Source organism: Salmo trutta, chromosome 18 (genome assembly GCF_901001165.1).
Source record: "Salmo trutta chromosome 18, fSalTru1.1, whole genome shotgun sequence".
Classification (NCBI taxonomy): domain Eukaryota; kingdom Metazoa; phylum Chordata; class Actinopteri; order Salmoniformes; family Salmonidae; genus Salmo; species Salmo trutta.
The window spans coordinates 51,218,818-51,237,718 of NC_042974.1; the positions used below are offsets into that span (position 1 = coordinate 51,218,818).

Here is an 18,901-nt window from a genome sequence, read left to right on the forward strand (position 1 = left end):
AATCAGTGATCTATCCTCAGTATTATCAGGTGGTGTCAGATAAGAGGTGTTTTTGGATGACTGACTGTGTTGAATTATTGTTGAAGAAGCGTCTTCCTATGGATGCCTCCCAAATGGCACCCTTTTCCTTACGCAGTGCCCTATGGGCCCTGGTCAAAAGTAGTACATTACATGGGGAATAGGATACCATTTGGGGACAACCTGTGTCTTCACTTGACACTGTAACTAGTCTACTGCTATCAGCACACATCTCTTCAAAGAAGGTCCTCTCTAGTGTGGATTAGACCGTCAGGCTGATTTGGATTTGCATCTTTCTGTAGTTAGTTGATTTCTATCTGGGTGGTTGTGCAAGATGACAGTGCAGATCTAAGTTCAAAGGTTTCACACAAACTCTTAATACTCAACACCAATAAAACACCCCAAAAATCTTCAAGCATGGGCTAAATGTTTGTTTGCCCTCTATTGCCACTATAGATATCCATCTCTTTCTTCACAATGATAGTCATAAAGACTCATTAAAACAACAGGACTTTAGAATTCCCCCAATGAGAACCGTAAGACAGCCACGAGAGATGTGTGGCGTGGAGTTAAGTTCGGTCGGTGTGTGTGTGTGTGTGTGGTCTCCAGTCCTATGTCCCCTAGATCATGGGTTTTCAAACTTTTCTTTCCCATGTACCCCTGCCCGGGCAAACTGGCAACTAATGGAACCACATCACATCTTAGCAGAAAAAAACTATTGCAAGTAAAAGTAATCAACATTTATTTAAAATTAATAGATTTGGTAGGCCATTTCTTTTATTTTGACTTCACCAAAGTTCATTGGTAGAGAAAGTGTAAACTAACAGTCTAGCTAGAAAGGTATCTTGGTGGCGTAGAGAAAATATTGCTTCGGTAAAGCAATTTTTCTGCATTTCTACACATTTTTCCTTTTGAGCTGAGAGAATGTTGCAGTTTTGAAGCTAATTTCCAGCAATTCTACACAGTTTCGCATGGCTAATGCTGTGTTCTGCTCAAACATGACAATCAATGGCCCTAAATGCAAGCTTTTTTAAAATGACTGTCTAGCTTTTATTCAATTGTTAGTTCTCAAAGATGGTGACGTTATATATATTAGTTCAATGTCTTTTCTGCATGCTTTCTATCTGGTTTTGGTCATTTAAGTTGACAGTGAAAGTTTTTCCAACCCGAAAATTCCCACTTAGATGGCCTGCCTAAGAATCTTCTATACAGAGAGAACTGTCATTTTTTTCCATATTAACGGGATAGTTTGAGATTTTGGCATTGAAGCCCTTTATCTACTTCCCCAGAGTTGGATGAACAAGAACAGCTAGCATGCTAACTGTTCCTGTAGACTTCCTCATTGCGCTAACGCTAGTTAGCGTTGGCTCATGAAACTACTTCTAACTTCCTTCATACCGGATACAGAGACATAAAAATGGTATTCTGTTGCAGATAGCGATATCCATTTTTCACCCCCAAAAAACATAAAAAATATCCCAGTTTGAAGACCCCACCCTGTGCAGAGCGATAGGTAGGGATATAGATCTCTAGTGAGTCAGTGTTAACATTAACCTTTGAAATGCAGGACAAAGGAATGTTTGACATCCGCTCCAGCTTTTACAGCTATTTCTACAGGTGACACACACACACACACACACACACTAGTATTATGAAGACAATAAGGGAAGTGAAGTCAGTCATTTTGACACAGCCCCCAAAGCTTCCTGTTACCAGTGGACCTACTACTGTACCTGACCCAATAAGAGCTCTGTCCTGTGGTTTTACGCCCTGATGCTCAGCGCCTATGAGCAGACGGAGAGAATGAGAGCAAGAGAGAAGTAGATGAGAGTGAAAGAGATGTGTTACCAGTAACAGGGGTGTAACATCGCTACAGGGTGGAAGTGCGAGGAAGCGTGAGAGTGATGTAGGCCCATATTTCCTATGTGTGGCACAAAGACTGCAAACGGCATCATTTTCAGTTGAAAGAAACCAATTAAAGCCTACAAAATGTATGGTAAACACAAGGCAACTTAGAAGCTAAGTGGGGGAGCCTGCATAATGGCAGGGGAAAGACAATCTTTATCTTCACTCCGTACATCACAAAACAAGTACTTGTCTTTTGTCTTCTTCTCACCCTATTCTGATATCTCATCGTATTTAAAGGCTGTTTGAAAGTGTGGGATTCTCCTTAGAGCATTACAGCAATGTAACACACACTTCCTGACATGGCTGGGTGGTAGTTATGTTCTCCTTTTCAATAAAACCTGTAGCGGAATAGAGGGCTATCTGGGTTTACTTTAGTCAGCTTCAGCAAACACTACAGTGTTTTCAGGACCAGGACAAACACTACAAATTCATATTTTCTTGAAAATCTACCAAGTTTCAATACCGGGATTCATTCATATTTATCCCGAGAGTCCTGGGAAATACAGCAAAAATTGGAATTGCCCTTTTTTTAAAGCATTTTAAAACCAAGATATGTTCACTATGCCAGGGTTCTCCCCAAAAAAGAGGGGCCCTGCGTCACCTTGTAAGCTTAGCTGTGCCACTATTTTAAAGATTTCAGAGCAAATTAAACTGATAGTTACTCTATCATTACTAAACGTCTTTGATTGCCAATAACATTGTTATGAACAGCCTGTTCTACAATTCACAAATTCAGAGCGTTATGTTCAGCAATTAATTCCGCGCATTTCAAGTAGTAGGCTATCGGCACAGCGTGCACTCGGGACGCACAGCGTGCACTCGGGACGCACAGCGTGCACTCGGGACGCACAGCGTGCACTCGGGACGCACAGCGGGACGCACAGCGTGCACTCGGGACGCACAGCGGGACGCACAGCGTGCACTCGGGACGCACAGCGGGACGCACAGCGTGCACTCGGGACGCACAGCGTGCACTCGGGACGCACAGCGTGCACTCGGGACGCACAGCGTGCACTCGGGACGCACAGCGTGCACTCGGGACGCACAGCGTGCACTCCGTGTATAGTGTTGTCTAATCATACAAACTTTTTAACGGCAGTCAAACAAAAGTGAAATGGACCAAATTTGCTAAGCTTGCTAGATATTCTGTCATTATTCTGTCATTATTTCCTATTTGGAAAAATTGAGTTAGATACTAGATCAGCTCTTGAAAAAACAGGGGTATTAAGAGAACTTGATATTTACACAATTTCATCTTAACGGGGACCAACTCTGTTAAAAAAAAATATATACATACAGTATCTACACTCATACCGTTTGTCCATCTCACACATACTCTCATATGGGCCGCAAGTATGCGAGTCAGGATTTTGGATTTCAGTCGGATTAGGACTGGATAGGAACATAGCCTAGGTTCTAGGACAGGAAAAGATGGAGAACAATTCAGAGGCATGAGAGAAATTATATTTAAGACTTCATGTCTGTGACAGAGACGCCGATCACATTTGTGACTGTCTGAAGAGTCACAATGACAGCTCAGAGGCACATGTTATTTTCTAGGCTATACTGTAGGGATTTCCTGTAGGGTTTATTAACTGCGTTCAGGTCGCGTGTGCATTCTGGTAGTGTAAAGTATGCATGTGTTTTAATTCATGGCGACTTTTTGTGTTAAGTAAATATGCTAGTCTAAAGGCTTCCATGTGACTACCTGTTTGGAATATGTGCCATTTCATTTTTTGCTAATCTGCTGCTGCGCATGTGTATTTTGTGGAATTGAGTTAGTGCGACATTGGGGCAAAATTTTGTAATTTCCAGGGTCTTGTCATTTTTTTTGTGGGGGGGGGCATGTTAATGTGTTCCCAGGACAGTCATGGGATCCCAGTTACCCATGTTAATCCCTATAGTGGACTACTTTTGACCAGAGCCCTATGGCAATATATAGGGAATAGGGTGCAATTTGGTACACCGTGAGACAGTCAAATACTGCTGCTGGTTGGTTGACTGCATATGAGCTCTGTGCCCTGTTACTCTGCTATAAAGTCCATTGAAATTGAATGCGATCTTTAATAGACAAGCAGTTGCTTTTGGATGATTTTAGCTTTGTTTGAGCATTGCCATTTTAAATCTGCACTTCTAGCATTGCGAAAGCTCAAAGCAAACTGCTCAAACCATCCCCAAAATATCAATCCATTTACAACCGCTTGCCTATCAAAGATTGAGAGTCTTTGCTGTAGCTGTCTGAGGACACAACTCTCGGCGTTTAGAGTGCAGGTCTTTGCTGTGACAGCGGCTGGCTAGGGATCAGAGGCTCAGGCCCCTTCGTCTCCCCAGGACAAAACATCTTATTGTCAGCCTGCCTTACCTCCCAGACCCCCTGAGGACCGGCTGGGCGTGGTGACGGACACTAGCAGGATGTGTGGGGGGTGTGAAGTCCTTGTGCTGTGTAATTCTAAGACCCAGTGTTATTCTACCTTTCCTTGGGCAGAATTCTTCTCTAAGCCAACATCAATGGCTGAGTCCCAGCAAGGACCTACACCAACAGTACCAACCTTAACCTGTCTATCTGCCAAACATGGTCATACTGACATAGTGAAGAGAATGATGAAAGAATGAGCGAGAGATGGAATGACAGAGATGGAGTGAGAGATGCACTATATATACAGAGGTATGTGGACACGCCTTCAAATGAGTGGATTTGACTATTTCAGGCACACCCGTTGCTGACAGGTGTATAAAATTGAGCACACAGCCATGCAATCTCCATAGACAAACATTTGCAGTAGAATGGCCTTACTGAGAGCTCAGTGATTTTCAACGTGGCACCGTCATAGGATGCCACCTTTCAGGGTTGGGTTAATTGCGGAAGACACATTTCAGTTAAAGGCATTCAGTTGTACAACTGACTAGGTATCCCTGTTTTCCCTTTCCAACAAGTCAGTTTGTCAAATTTCTGTCCAGCAAGCGCTGTCCCAGTCAACTGTAATTGCTGTTATTGTGATGTGGAAACGTCTAGGAGCAACAACGGCTCAGCTGCGAAGTGGTAGGTCACCCAATATCACAGAACGGGACCACCGAGTGCTGAAGCGCGTAGTTTGTAAAAATCATCTGTCCTCCGTTGCAACACTCACTACAGAGTTCCAAACTGCCTCTGGAAGCAACGTCAGCACAAGAAATGTTCATCGGGAGATTCATGAAATGGGTTTCTGTGGCCGAGCAGCCGCACACAAGCCTAAGATCACCATGTGCAATGCCAAGCGTCGGCTGGGGTGGTGTAAAGCTCGCCGCCATTGGACTCTGGAGCAGTGGAAATGCCTTCTCTGGAGTGATGAATCACGCTTCACCATCTGGCAGTCTGATGGACGAAATTGGGTTTGGCGGATGCCAGGGGAACGCTACCTGCCCCAATGCATAGTGCCAACTGGAAAGTTGGAGGAATAATGGTCTGGGGCTGTTTTTCATGGTTCGGGTTAGGCCCCTTAGTTCCAGTGAAGGGAAATCTTAATGCTACAGCATACATTGACATTCTAGATGATTTTGTTCTTTCCAACTTTGTGGCAACAGTTGAGGAAGGCCCATTCCTGTCTCAACATGACAATGCACCCGTGTACAAAGCAAGTTCCATACAGAAATGGTTTGTCAAGATCGGTGTGGAAGAACTACACAGCATATACACAACATATACATTTGGATGAATTGGAAAGCCGACTGCGAGCCAGGCCTAATTGCCCAACATCAGTGCCCGACCTCACTAATGCTCTTGTGACTGCTGCAGGGACTTGCTTCCATTCAATGTTCCAACATCTAGTGGAAAGCCTTCCCAGAAGAGTGGAGGCTGTTATATCTGGAAAGGGGGGACCAAGTCCATATTAATGCCCATGATTTTGGAATTAGATTATTGACAAGCAGATGTCTACAACAGTTTGCAGTTCTCCCAGGCTCAGCTCGATGAGTTGAAACAGGAGAACGGCAAGATTAAAGCAATTGGCAAGTCATTGAGAGAGGACATCAGTTCTGTGTGTGTGAATCCATGATAACAATGACGGATAAATCAGACTCGAGGGACAATCGAGGCGAAACAACATGGTTCTGGACGGAAATGCAGAATCTCCACATGAGACCTGGACGGCGTCTGAGAACAAAGTGAGGGAAATTACCTCTGATAACTAGAAGATTGACCACAGGAAGATTTGAGGTGGAACGTGCCCACATGACTGGAAAACCCACAACCGGCCCAGGTGATAGGCCCAGGCCAACAGTGGTCTAGTTCCTGAGGTTCAAGGACAAGGTACCTGTTCTGGGAAGAGCCAAGAACTTGAGAGGAACGTATATCTTCCTCAACGAGGACTATCCTGAAGCTGTGCGCCAGAAGAGGAAAGAACTTTTCCCAGCCAGAACGCGTGGGGACGTTGCTTACATCCGCTATGAGGCTCATTGTCCACCCTCCCTCCCAGAAGCCCGGAAGGGATGAGAGAGCCAAGCCTATGGGTTCATAGCTTCAACCCTGCAACACACACACCAATTGATTAATGGACTGCTGAATGTATATATTTTCTCTTGCTTTGTTTGCTCTTTTCCATATGTCTATCTCTAATATGCTACCCAGGAAAGGCTGAGCCTTAGAAATAAGTTTCATGAAATCAATAACTTGTTAACAGCAGATAATAGCAGTAGCTATATACATATGAGATGAGTAATGCCAGATATGTATTCAGAGCCATATTCCTGTAATGCTGAGAGAATATCCTATTCAAGTGTTATTGAAGTGTTGTTGCAGGTTCACTTGGCACATTTTAAAGCCTCTTCTTTTGGGGTGTTGCTATATGCCACCAAGTGCTTGATAGTGTATGTTATGTAAACAGAGGTCTGCTTTCTTGGGGACCTGAATATTGACTGGTTTTCATCAAGCTGAAGAGGAAGCTTCTCACTGTAACCAGTGCTTGTAATCTGGTTCAAGTTATTCATCAACCTACCAGGGTGTTTACGAACACTACAGGAACAAGATCATCCACATGTATCGATCACAGTTTTACTAATACTGTAGATCTTTGTTCTAAAGCTGTATCCGTACCCATTGGATGAAGTGATGACAATATACTGCAGTGGCTATATCCAGGAAAGCCACAGTTCTGAAAGCTGGGCCTAAAATGGTCTAGAAGAGATCATACCAAGGATTTTGCTGTGACTCATGTGGATGATAATAAAAATATTTGTTGGTCTGATGTGATTTTAATAAGGAGCATCCAGATGCTGCACTTGATGAATTTATGAAATTGCTTATTCCAATTATTAATAAACATGCACCTGTTAAGACTCCATGGATTGAGGAATTGAAAAACTGTATAGTTGAAAGAGATTGGCCTAAAGGAGTGGCTAATACGTCTGGCTGCACATCTGACTGGCTGACTTCCTGCAAATTGAGAACTTTTTAAATAAAATAATGGGAAGAAAGACATTCAACTCCATCTTTCATTGAATCAGATGGCTTATTCATCACAACCATTTGATGTTGCCAATTATTTTAATGATTACTTCATTGGTAAAGTGGGCAAACTTAGGCAGGAAAGGCCAACAACGAACAGTGAGCTGTCGTATTCATGCATTTAAAAAAAACATAATGAAAGAAAAGCATTGCAAGTTTGAATTTTGTGAGGTTAGTGTGGGAGAGATGGAAAAAATATCAACCAATAATGACAAACCTCCTGAGGCATTGAGAACTTAGATGGAAAGCTACTGAGGATGGTAGCTGACTCTATAGCCACTCATATCTGTCATATCTAATTCATCTGACCACTTCTAATAAGAATGTGGTCAGATGAAGCGGATGCTAAGCTACAGGACTGTTTTGCTAGCACAGACTGGAATATGTTCCGGGATTCTTCCGATGGCATTGAGGAGTACGCCACATCAGTCACTGGCTTCATCAATAAGTGCATAGATGACTTCGTCCCCACAGTGACCGTATGTGCATACCCCTACCAGAAGCCATGGATTAGAGGCAACATTCGCACTGAGCTAAAGGGTAGAGCTACCACTTTCAAGGAGCGGGTCTCTAATCCGGAAGCTTATAAGAAATCCCGCTGTACCCTCCGACTAACCTTTTAAAGAGGCAAAGCGTCAATACAGGACTAAGATCGAATCGTACTACACTGGCTCCGACACTCGTCGGATGTGGCAGGGCTTGCTAACTATTACAGACTACAAAGGGAAGCACAGCCGAGCGCTGCCCAGTGACACGAGCCTACCAGGTGAGCTAAATTACTTCTATGCTCACTTCGAGGCAAGTAACACTGAAGCATGCATGAGAGCATCAGCTGTTCTGGACGACTGTGATCACGCACTCCCTAGCCGACGTAAGTAAGACCTTTAAACAGGTCAACATTCACAAGGCCGCAGGGCCAGACAGATTACCAGGACGTGTACTCAGAGCATGCACTGACCAACTAGCAAGTGTCTTCACTGACATTTTCAAACTGTCCCTGACTGAGTCTGTAATACCAACATGTTTCAAACACACCACCATAGTCCATGTGCCCAAGAACACAAAGGTAACCTGCCTAAATGACTACTGACCCGTAGCACTCACGTCTGTAGCCATGAAATGCTTTGAAAGGCTGGTCATGGCTCACATCAACACCATTAACTAAGAAACACTAGACCCATTCCAATTTGCATAGCACCCCAACAGATCCACAGATGATGCAATCTCTATTGCACTCCACACTGCCCTTTCCCACCTGGACAAAAGGAACACCTATGTGAGAATGCTATTCATTGACTACAGCTCAGCGTTCATCACCATAGTGCCCTCAATGCTCATCACTAAGCTAAGGACCCTGAGACTAAACGCTTCCCTCTGCAACTGGATCCTGGACTTCCTGATGGGCAGCCCTCAGGTGGTAAGGTTAGGTAACAACACATCCGCCATGCTGATCGTCAACATGGGGGCCCCTTAGGGGTGCATGCGCAGTCCCCTCCTGTACTCCCTGTTCACTCATGACTGAATGGCCAGGCACGACTCCAACACCATCATCAAATTTGCTGATGACACAACAGTGGTAGGCCTGATCACCAACAACGAGACAGCCTATAGGGAAGAGGTCAGATACCTGGCCGTGTGGTGCCAGGAGAACAACCTCTCTCAACGTGATCAAGACAAAGGAGATTGTGGACTACAGGAAAAAGAGGACCGAGCACGCCCCCATTCTCATCGACGGGGCTGCAATGGAGACGGTTGAGAGCTTCAAGTTCCTTGGTGTCCACATCAACAACAAACTATCATGGTCCAAACACACTAAGACAGTCATGAAGAGGGCACGACAAAACCTATTCCCCCTCAGGAGACTGAAAAGATTTGGCATGGGTCCTCAGATCCTCAGAAGGTTCTACAGCTGCACCATCGAATGCATCCTGACTGGTTGTATCACCTGTTATGGCAACTGCTCGGCATCCGACTGTACGGTGCTACAGAGGGTAGTGCGTACTGGAGGTTGACCGATTTTATGATTTTTCAATACTGACTATTGGAGGACCAAAAAAAGCTGATACCTATTCATCGGCCAATTTTTATTGATTTAAAAAAAAGTATTATTATTATTATTATTATTTATTATTATTATTTATTTATTTTTATTATTTTTTAAAATGTATTTATTTGTAATAATGACAATTACAACAATACTGAATGAACACTTACTTTAACTTAATACATCAATAAAATCAATTTAGTCTCAAATAAATAATGAAACATGTTCAATTTGGTTTAAATAATGTAAAAACAAAGTGTTGGAGAAGAAAGTAAAAGTGCAATATGTGCCATGTAAGAAAGCTAACGTTTAAGTTCCTTGCTCAGAACATGAGAACATATGAAAGCTGGTGGTTCCTTTTAACATGAGTCTTCAATATTCCCAGGTAAGAAGTTTTAGGTTGTAGTTATTATAGGACTATTTCTCTCTATACGATTTGTATTTCATATACCTTTGACTATTGGATGTTCTTATAGGCACTTTAGTATTGCCAGTGTAACAGTATAGCTTCCGTCCCTCTCCTCGCTCCTACCTGGGCTCAAACCAGGAACACATCGACAACAGCCACCCTCGAAGCAGCGTTACCCATGCAGAGCAAGGGGAACAACTACTCCAAGTCTCAGAGCGAGTGATGTTTGAAGCGCTATTAGCGTGCACCCCGCTAACTAGCTAGCCATTTCACATCGGTTACACCAGCCTAATCTTGGGAGTTGATAGGCTTGAAGTCATAAACGGCGCAATGAGCTGCTGGCAAAACGCACGAAAGTGCTGTTTGAATGAATGCTTACGAGCCTGCTGCTGCCTACCACCGCTCAGTCAGACTGCTCTATCAAATCATAGACTTAATTATAACATGACACACAAATACGAGCCTTAGTTTCCGGATTCGACCATATTAATGACCTATCATTTAGAAAATAAAACGTTTTCTTTCAGTGAAATACGGAACCGTTCTGTTTTTTTATCTAACGGGTGGCATCCCTAAGTCTAAATATTCCTGTTACATTGCACAACCTTCAATGTTATGTCATAATTATGTCAAATTCTGGCAAATTAGTTTGCAACGAGCCAGGCGGCCCAAACTGTTGCATATACCCTGACTCAGCGTGCAATGAACGAAAAATGACACAATATTGCCTGATAACCTGGATTTCTTTTAGCTAAATATGCAGGTTTGAAAATATATATTTCTGTGTATTGATTTGAAGAAAGGCATTGATGTTTATGGTTAGGTACAGTTGTGCAACGATTGTTTTTTTTCGCAAATGCGCTTTGTTAAATCATCCCCCGTTTGGCGAAGTTGGCTGTCTTTGTTAGGAAGAAATAGTATTCACACAGTTCGCAAAGAGTCAGGCAGCCCAAACTGCTGCATATACCCTGACTCTGTTGCAGAGGTGACACATTTTCCCTAGTTAAAAGAAATTCATGTTAGCAGGCAATATTAACTAAATATGCAGGTTTAAAAATCTATACTTGTGTATTGATTTTAAGAAAGACATTGACGTTTATGGTTAGGTACAAGTTGGCGCAACGACAGTCCATTTTCGTGAATGCGCACCGCATCGATTATATGCAACGCAGGACAGACTAGATAAACTAGTATCGTCAACCATGTGTAGTTAACTAGTGATTATGATTGATTGTTTTTTATAAGATAAGTTTAATGCTAGCTAGCAACTTACCTTGGCTTCTTACTGCATTCGCGTAACAGGCAGGCTCCTCGTGGAGTGCAATGTAAAGCAGGTGGTTAGAGCGTTGGACTAGTTAACCGTAAGGTTGCAAGATTGAATCCCCGAGCTGACAAGGTAAAAATCTGTCGTTCTGCCCCTGAACAAGGCAGGTAACCCACCATTCCTAGGCCGTCATTGAAAATAAGAATGTGTTCTTAACTGACTTGCCTAGTTAAAAAATATTAGTACATTTTTATTTTATTTTTTTAATTTAAAAAAATTGCAAATCGGTTGCCAAAAATACCGATTACCGATTTGTTATGAAAACAACTTGAAATCGGCCCGATTTTTATATATAATATATATATATATATATATATATATATATATATTATTTTTTTTTAAATTGGCCATTCCAATTAATCGGTCGACCTCTACTGTCAACTGCATTTATTTTCAACGAACTTAACGTGTAAATATTTGTATGAACATAAGATTCAACAACTGAGACATAAACAAGTTCCACAGACATGTGACTAACAGAAATTGAATAATGTGTCCCTGATCAAAGGGGGGGGGGGGTCAAAATCTAAAGTAAGTCAGTATCTGGTGCGGCCACCAGCTGCATTAAGTACTGCAGTTTATCTCCTCCTCATGGATTGCATGAGATTTGCCAGTTGTTGTTGTGAGATGCTACCCCACTCTTCCACCAAGGCATCTGCAAGTTCCCGGACATTTCTGGGGGGAATGGCCCTAGTCCTCAACCTCCAATCCAACAGGTCCCAGACGTACTAAATGGGATTGAGATCCGGGCTCTTCGCTGGCCATGGCAGAACACTGACATTCCTGTCTTGCAGGAAATCACGCACAGAACGAACAGTATGGCTGGTGGCATTGTCATGCTGGAGGGTCATGTCATGATGAGCCTGCAGGAAGGGTACCACATGAGGGAGGAGGAGGTCTTCCCTGTAACGCACAACTTTGAGATTGCCTGCAATGACAACAAGCTCAGTCCAATGATGCTGTGACACACCACCCCAGACCATGACGGACCCTCCAACTCAATACCGCTCCAGAGTACAGGCCTCGGTGTAACGCTCAGTCCTTCGACGATAAATGCAAATCCGACCATCACCCCTGGTGAGACAAAACCATGACTCGTAGGTGAGGAGCACTTTTTGCCATTCCTGTCTGGTCCAGCGACGATGGGTTTATGCCCATAGGCGACGTTGTTGCCGGTGTTGTCTGGTGAGGACCTGCCTTACAACAGGCTTACAAGCCCTCAGTCCAGCCTATTGCGGACAGTCTGAGCACTGATGGAGGGATTGTGTGTTCCTGGTGTAACTCGGGCAGTTGTTGCCATCCTGTACCTGTCCCGCAGGTGTGATGTTCGGATGTACCGATCCTGTGCAGGTCTTACACATGGTCTGCCACTGTGAGGATGATCAGCTGTCCATCCTGTCTCCCTGTAGTGCTGTCTTAGGCGTCTCACAGTACAGACATTGCAATTTATTTGCCCTGGCCACATCTGCGGTCCTCATGCCTCCTTGCAGCATGCCTAAGGCATGTTCACACAGATGAGCAGGGACCCTGGGCATCTTTGTTTTGGTGTTTTTCAGAGTCAGTAGAAAGGCCTCTTTAGTGTCCTAAGTTGTCATAACTGTGACCTTAATTGCCTACCATCTGTAAGCTGTTAGTGTTTTAACGACCGTTCCACAGGTGCATGTTCATTAATTGTTTATGGTTCACTGAACAAGCATGGGAAACTGTTTAAACCCTTTACAATGAAGATCTGTGAAGTTATTTGGATTTTTACTAATTATCTTTGAAAGACCGGGTCCTGAAAAAGGGACGATTTCATTTTTTGCTGAGTTTATAAAAATGACGTTTCTTTGCAGGATCCATGTCCTGACTTTCAAGAATGGCTGAATTGTTTAGCCTTTTTCTGGTTGGCTGGATGCAAGTTTCACCTTTTTTAGTTATTTCAGATCTACAGGAGTACAAATTTCACCATGGCCCGTGGCAATATGCTGGCACATGAGAATTATTCAATTCTGGCAAATATTTGTTAATTCTTGCGTTCTATCCATGTTGGCTTTCACGGACTACCTGAGACATGAAACAGATTGGTGGGAGGGCATACAGGCTATCGCCAATGTATTAATGCGCAATTGGCCTAAAATGGGTAATGTAAACACTTCAACTTCTTCATTTTTATTTGACACTGTAGGTTTTTGTGAAGAAGTAAACATTTTTAGGTGTGACGTCATTACCTCCATCTGTTTTTATCAACAGAAGTTTCTAAAATGGAAATGCACCGCAACAGGCAACTGTCACATCTGTTTTCTATGCAAACTGTCTAAATGTCTACAGAAAGTTAATAGAAACATGGCTACTGTTTCACTTTTGAAATGTGATCACGCCCCTGTAAAGAGAATGTTGTGAACATTGTAAACTATTTTCTGATATAGGTGAAATCAAGCAACAATATTATTTTCATGTATATATCCAATTACATTTCTATAGAAAAGCAAGAAAACAGAGGAACACTGAGCGTTTGCTGCCCTTCCAGCTGTATATTGTTGCTTAAATTGGCTAAGTGAGATTAGTTACTCAGCCTGCATAGGAACCATTTTTTTTAAGCATAGCAACCAATGTTTTTGCACAGATTAAAGTATTTTGGTTTTTGTCCTCAAATGGAAGGATTAAAGCTGCTATTTGTGACTTTTTGGGCTTCTTGACGAAATTCACATATATGAGTTATCGCTCTGTCATTCTCAATGAAAGCAAGTCTAAGAAGTGGTAGATCTGTTCTATGTGTGGTATTTCTATGCTTCCCGTTTTAAATTTAGTTTGTCTGACTTTCAGTTTTGTACACCAGCTTCAAACAGCTGAAAATATGTTATTGAATCGGTACTGTACAACACAGCGGTTTAGATGATACAATGATTCTCTACACTATACATTGCATGTTTTGTCACAAACTGAAATTAGGCAAACTAGGAAATGGAGGAGCGATTTCTGCATATTTCACTTTTTTATAGTATGAATTTACTTACATGCAGAAAGCATTACAGGCATCGAGCAAATGTAAATGAAGTGAAAGTGCCGCTTTTGATTGGACAGTGAGTTTGAGGCATTGTTCTTGATCTGTTTCACATTGAGGAGGCTCTAAGGATGCTCTTAGCCCAGGGCTAAGGTGCAGTGTGAACATGCCTGTTGTGTCTTTGATCTCCTGCTGTGTGTCTTGGGCTGATTCTCTCTATAGTGGTGGTGCTAGTTGTAACTGGATTAAAGAGCTCACATTACTTTCAGGTGTCCATTTCAAACACCTTTCCAGAAACCATGCTGCTAAGAGATTTTAGATGGCTCTCGGTGCTTTCTTCTGCGTTTTGTGTACTGTGTGTAAACCAGCAAACTGTGTCTCCCCCACATTCAAAATCTTGTTTGTTTGACATCATTGCTGTTGAAATGACAGTCTGGGATATGATTTTCCAGGCCTCCACTCATTCAGTACTGAAGCTGTCATTTTGCCCATGTTGGTTTTCCTCAACAGTCAATGATTATGAAGCCATGTGTGAATCAATAAAACATTACATAATGACCTTCCATATTCATCCCAGGCAAACTGTCTCCATATATACTGAGTTTATTTTCTACAAGTATTCCTCAGCAGGGAGACACCCAACATGGGTGGCCGATCAGGATGCAAAGGTTGCTCTTAAGTGTTGGTAACAGAGAATCATTAACAGGTGACTAACAATAACACAGCTGTAATCTCTGGAACAACCCTCTTTATCACTAAATGGGAGGAGGGACACTTCATTTTTATTAGGGCTCATGATGTTCTCCACTTATATATCCTCCGGTCATAAAATGTCTCCAACTTTCCATTATCTGTTCTTTTGGTAAGACTGAAATGGGATTTATCATTATCACAGCATCCTCTAAGGTGTCGCTAATAACCAGGGTGTTTTCGTTTCACAACGTTTTGTCCTCTATATCTGACTACCTGTCTTCCCTTGCTATTCCCATTTAATGTTTAGGCATATATATTTAAAGAATTCGGCAAACTTTGTTTGAGATTTAGAAATCTAATGGATGCCATATTGGCACCAAAAGGTCAAAGATGAACTATATTGTAGTCTGGTTCTAAATGAGAATGTTTGCCATAGAGAGGGTTTGATTGGTGCCAACATGGAGGTTAGATTTCCAACCTCTCTCTGGCCCTGGTATTGATGACCTCATTCCCCTTTCTGCTGCTACACAGCAGAATCTCCTATGTAGCTGTTAGCCTGTCTCTAGTTGGATTAAATGCTTAACCTAGCGTATGACCACTCCTGGATTAGCCCGTTATACTAAACATCAGTCAGTGTCCAGTGCTCAGCTAGACACTCCTGGAAGCCTTGTCACTCACGTGAGACAGAGTTTAACGTACATGCTGTACTGTATGTACACATGCACCAACACAGCTCTCGCACAACATCAAGTCACACACTGTTCAGCTTTTAATTCTTAAAAGTAACCTTTCATTTCAGATGAATTAAAAAACAAAATCTTGTTTACAATGACGGCCAGGAGTCAGTGAACTTCTCTTAGATACAATATTATCCTACTGTGCATACATATAGATGTACAGTGCTAATCAAATGGCTACCTGGACTATTTGCATTGAACCCCACCCCACACACACACTTTACACTGCTGCTACTTGCGGTTTATTATCTATGCATGGTCACTTTACCCCCATCTACAGTTGAAGTCGGAAGTTTACATACACTTAGGTTGGAGTCATTAAAACTCGTTTTTCAACCACTCCACACATTTCTTGTTAACAAACTATAGTTTTGGAAAGTCGGTTAGGACATCTACTTTGTGCATGACACAAGTAATTTTTCCAACAATTGTTTACAGAGAGATTATTTCACTTATAATTCACAGTATCACAATTTCAGTGGGTCAGAAGTTTACATACACTAAGTTGACTGTGCCTTTAAACAGCTTGGAAAATTCCAGGAAATTATGTCATGGCTTTAGAAGCTTCTGATTAGGCTAATTGACATCATTTGAGTCAATTGGAGGTGTACCTGTGGATGTATTTCAAGGCCTACATTCAAACTCAGTGCCTCTTTGCTTGACATCATGGGAAAATCAAAAGAAACCAGCCAAGACCTCAGAAAAATGGTAGATCTCCAAGTCTGGTTCATCCTAGAGATAAACGTACTTTGGTGTGAAAAGTGCAAATCGATTCCAGAACAACAGCAGGGGACCTTGTGAAGATGCTGGGGGAAACAGGTACAAAAGTACCTATATCCACAGTAAAAAGAGTCCTATATCGACATAACCTGAAAGGCCGCTAGGCAAGGAAGAAGCCACTACTCCAAAACCGCCACAAAATAGCCAGACTACGGTTTGCAACTGCACATGGGGACAAAGATCGTACTTTTTGGAGAAATGTCCTCTGGTCTAATGAAACAAATTAGACCTGTTTGGCCAAAATGACCATCGTTATGTTTGAAAGAAAAAGGGGGAGGCTAGCAAGCTGAAGACTACCATCCCAACCGTGAAGCACGGGGGTGGCAGCATCATGTTGTGGGGTTGCTTTGCTGCAGGAGGGACTGGTGCACTTCACAAAATAGATGGCATCATTAGGGAGGAAAATTATGTGGATATATTGAAGCAACATCTCAAGACATCAGTCAGGAAGTTAAAGCTGGGTAGCAAATGGGTCTTCCAAATGGACAATGACCCCAAGAATACTTCCAAAGTTGTGGCAAAATGGCTTAAGGACAACAAAGTCAAGGTATTGGAGTGGCCATCACAAAGCCCTGACCTCAATCCCATAGAAAATGTGTGGGCAGAACTGAAAAAGCGTGTGTGAGCAAGGAGGCCTACAAACCTGACTGTTACACCAGCTCTGTCAGGAGGAATGGGCCAAAATTCACCCAACTTGTGAGACGCTTGTTGAAGGCTACCCGACACGTTTGACCCAAGTTAAACAATTTAAAGGCAATGCTACCAAATACTAATTGAGTGTATGTAAACTTCTGACCCACTGGGAATGTGATGAAAGAAATAAAAGCTGAAATTATTCTCTCTACTATTATTCTGACATTTCACATTCTTAAAATAAAGTGGTGATCCTAACTGACCTAAGACAGGGAATTCTTACTAGGAATAAATGTCAGGAATTGTGAAACTGAGTTTAAATGTATTTGCCTAAGGTGTATGTAAACTTCTGACATTCAACCTTACATATTACCTTGACTAACCTGTACCCCCTGCCTCTTTATTGTTACTTAAAAAACAACGTTTTAGTTAAATTAGTAAATATTTTCTCAACTCTTTTCTTAACTGCATTGTTGGTTAAGGGCGTGTAAGTAAGCATTTCACGGTAAGGTCTACACCTGTTGTGTTGGGCGTATGTGACAAATAAAATTAGATTTGATAGTATGTAGAAGCAAGTATATAGCTTGGAGCAACTATAGTATTCATTGTGTAAAACTGCACTATGCTTGCTTGGTCAGTAACTACTAACAGCAGTTGGTCCAATATTGTTAATGTCTATTTTCCTTGCTAGCCGTCTCAGTTCCACATTTCCACTAATAAAACACAGGGTGACGTTTTCCTTTTCCCAGATCCCCCTCTGTGGCGTAAACCTGTCATGGAATGTTCCCTCTGTTCTTTAATACATTTGAGAACACAAACTTTGCTTCTTGGTCTTTGGATGGTTGCTGAATGCTACAACACTGTCTCTGGATATTTGTCACACTAATGGTATTCTAACCTGATTTTAATATCTCCATTTCATGTCAACTGTTGCTTTATCATTTGGAGTTGTTGGGTGCTTATTTTTTATCTTTGCTAATCACAATCTATTTGTAGAGTAATACGTCTGAGTGACAAGATGGGATACGTCTCTGAGTGGCGAGATGGGATACGTCTCTGAGTGGCGAGATCTGCTCTCTCCATGTAACAGCGTAGACGTGCTGAACTAGACATTCTCTCTCGCTCATCGATCTGTGTGCTTAACTCGATCTGTTTTCTCTGTCTGTCCGCAGGAATCGAAGGCAGAGCTGCGTCCTCGTCTGTGCTCGCTGAAGAAGGGTGCGACGGGCTATGGCTTCAACCTGCACAGTGAGAAGTCTAAACCAGGCCAGTACGTCAGGGCTGTGGACGAGGACTCTCCTGCTGACAAGGCTGGCCTCAAACCCCAGGACAAGATATTACAGGTACGTCTTTACTGTACATGTTCCTTTACGCACGCACGCACGCAAGCGTGTGGACTCCAACACAAACAGCGAATCTGTACATGACGTTTTTATAAACCCAACTACTTAGCAGGAGTCCTCTTATCCCCATCTCTAGGCCAGATTAGGAATGCAGGGCGATACTCTTCTGGTACGGTCTGTCCACCCTTATGAACTTTACAAACATGATGTCTTTGTCTGATCTGTTGTACAGACAGCAGGCAGTGGTGTGATAACCAGACAGTTTAGGGGTGTGTGTTTTGCCTGCCAGGTGGGAACGTGACATGTGCTGGAGGAGGAATGTGTGTTGTAATCCCATTACATCAGTGGTCAAATCAAAATCTCATTTTATTGGTCACAAATTTGGCAGATGTTATAACAGGTGCAGCGAAATGCTTATGTTTCTCACTCCAACAGTGCAGTAATATCACACAATACACAGAAACCCCCCCCCCCCAAAAAAAATACAAATTAAGAAATATCAGAATGAGCAATGTCATAGTCCGGAATATAAATATCTATTTAATGTTGT

At 42.4% G+C, this 18,901-nt stretch overlaps 1 protein-coding gene across 3 annotated transcripts in view; it reads left to right on the forward strand.

The window, feature by feature from the left end:
- The window catches only part of LOC115153488 (Na(+)/H(+) exchange regulatory cofactor NHE-RF1), a 39,752-nt gene that overhangs the window by 14,711 nt on the left and 6,140 nt on the right, over positions 1 to 18,901 (forward strand). For all 3 annotated transcript variants that reach the window (XR_003867698.1, XR_003867699.1, XM_029698975.1), the window contains exon 2: positions 18,181 to 18,351. Coding sequence is in view for 1 of the 3 variants with exons in the window: in XM_029698975.1 (XP_029554835.1) it covers positions 18,181 to 18,351 (171 nt within the window). In the remaining 2 variants the exon portion in view is untranslated. The remainder of the gene's footprint in view (positions 1 to 18,180; positions 18,352 to 18,901) is intronic.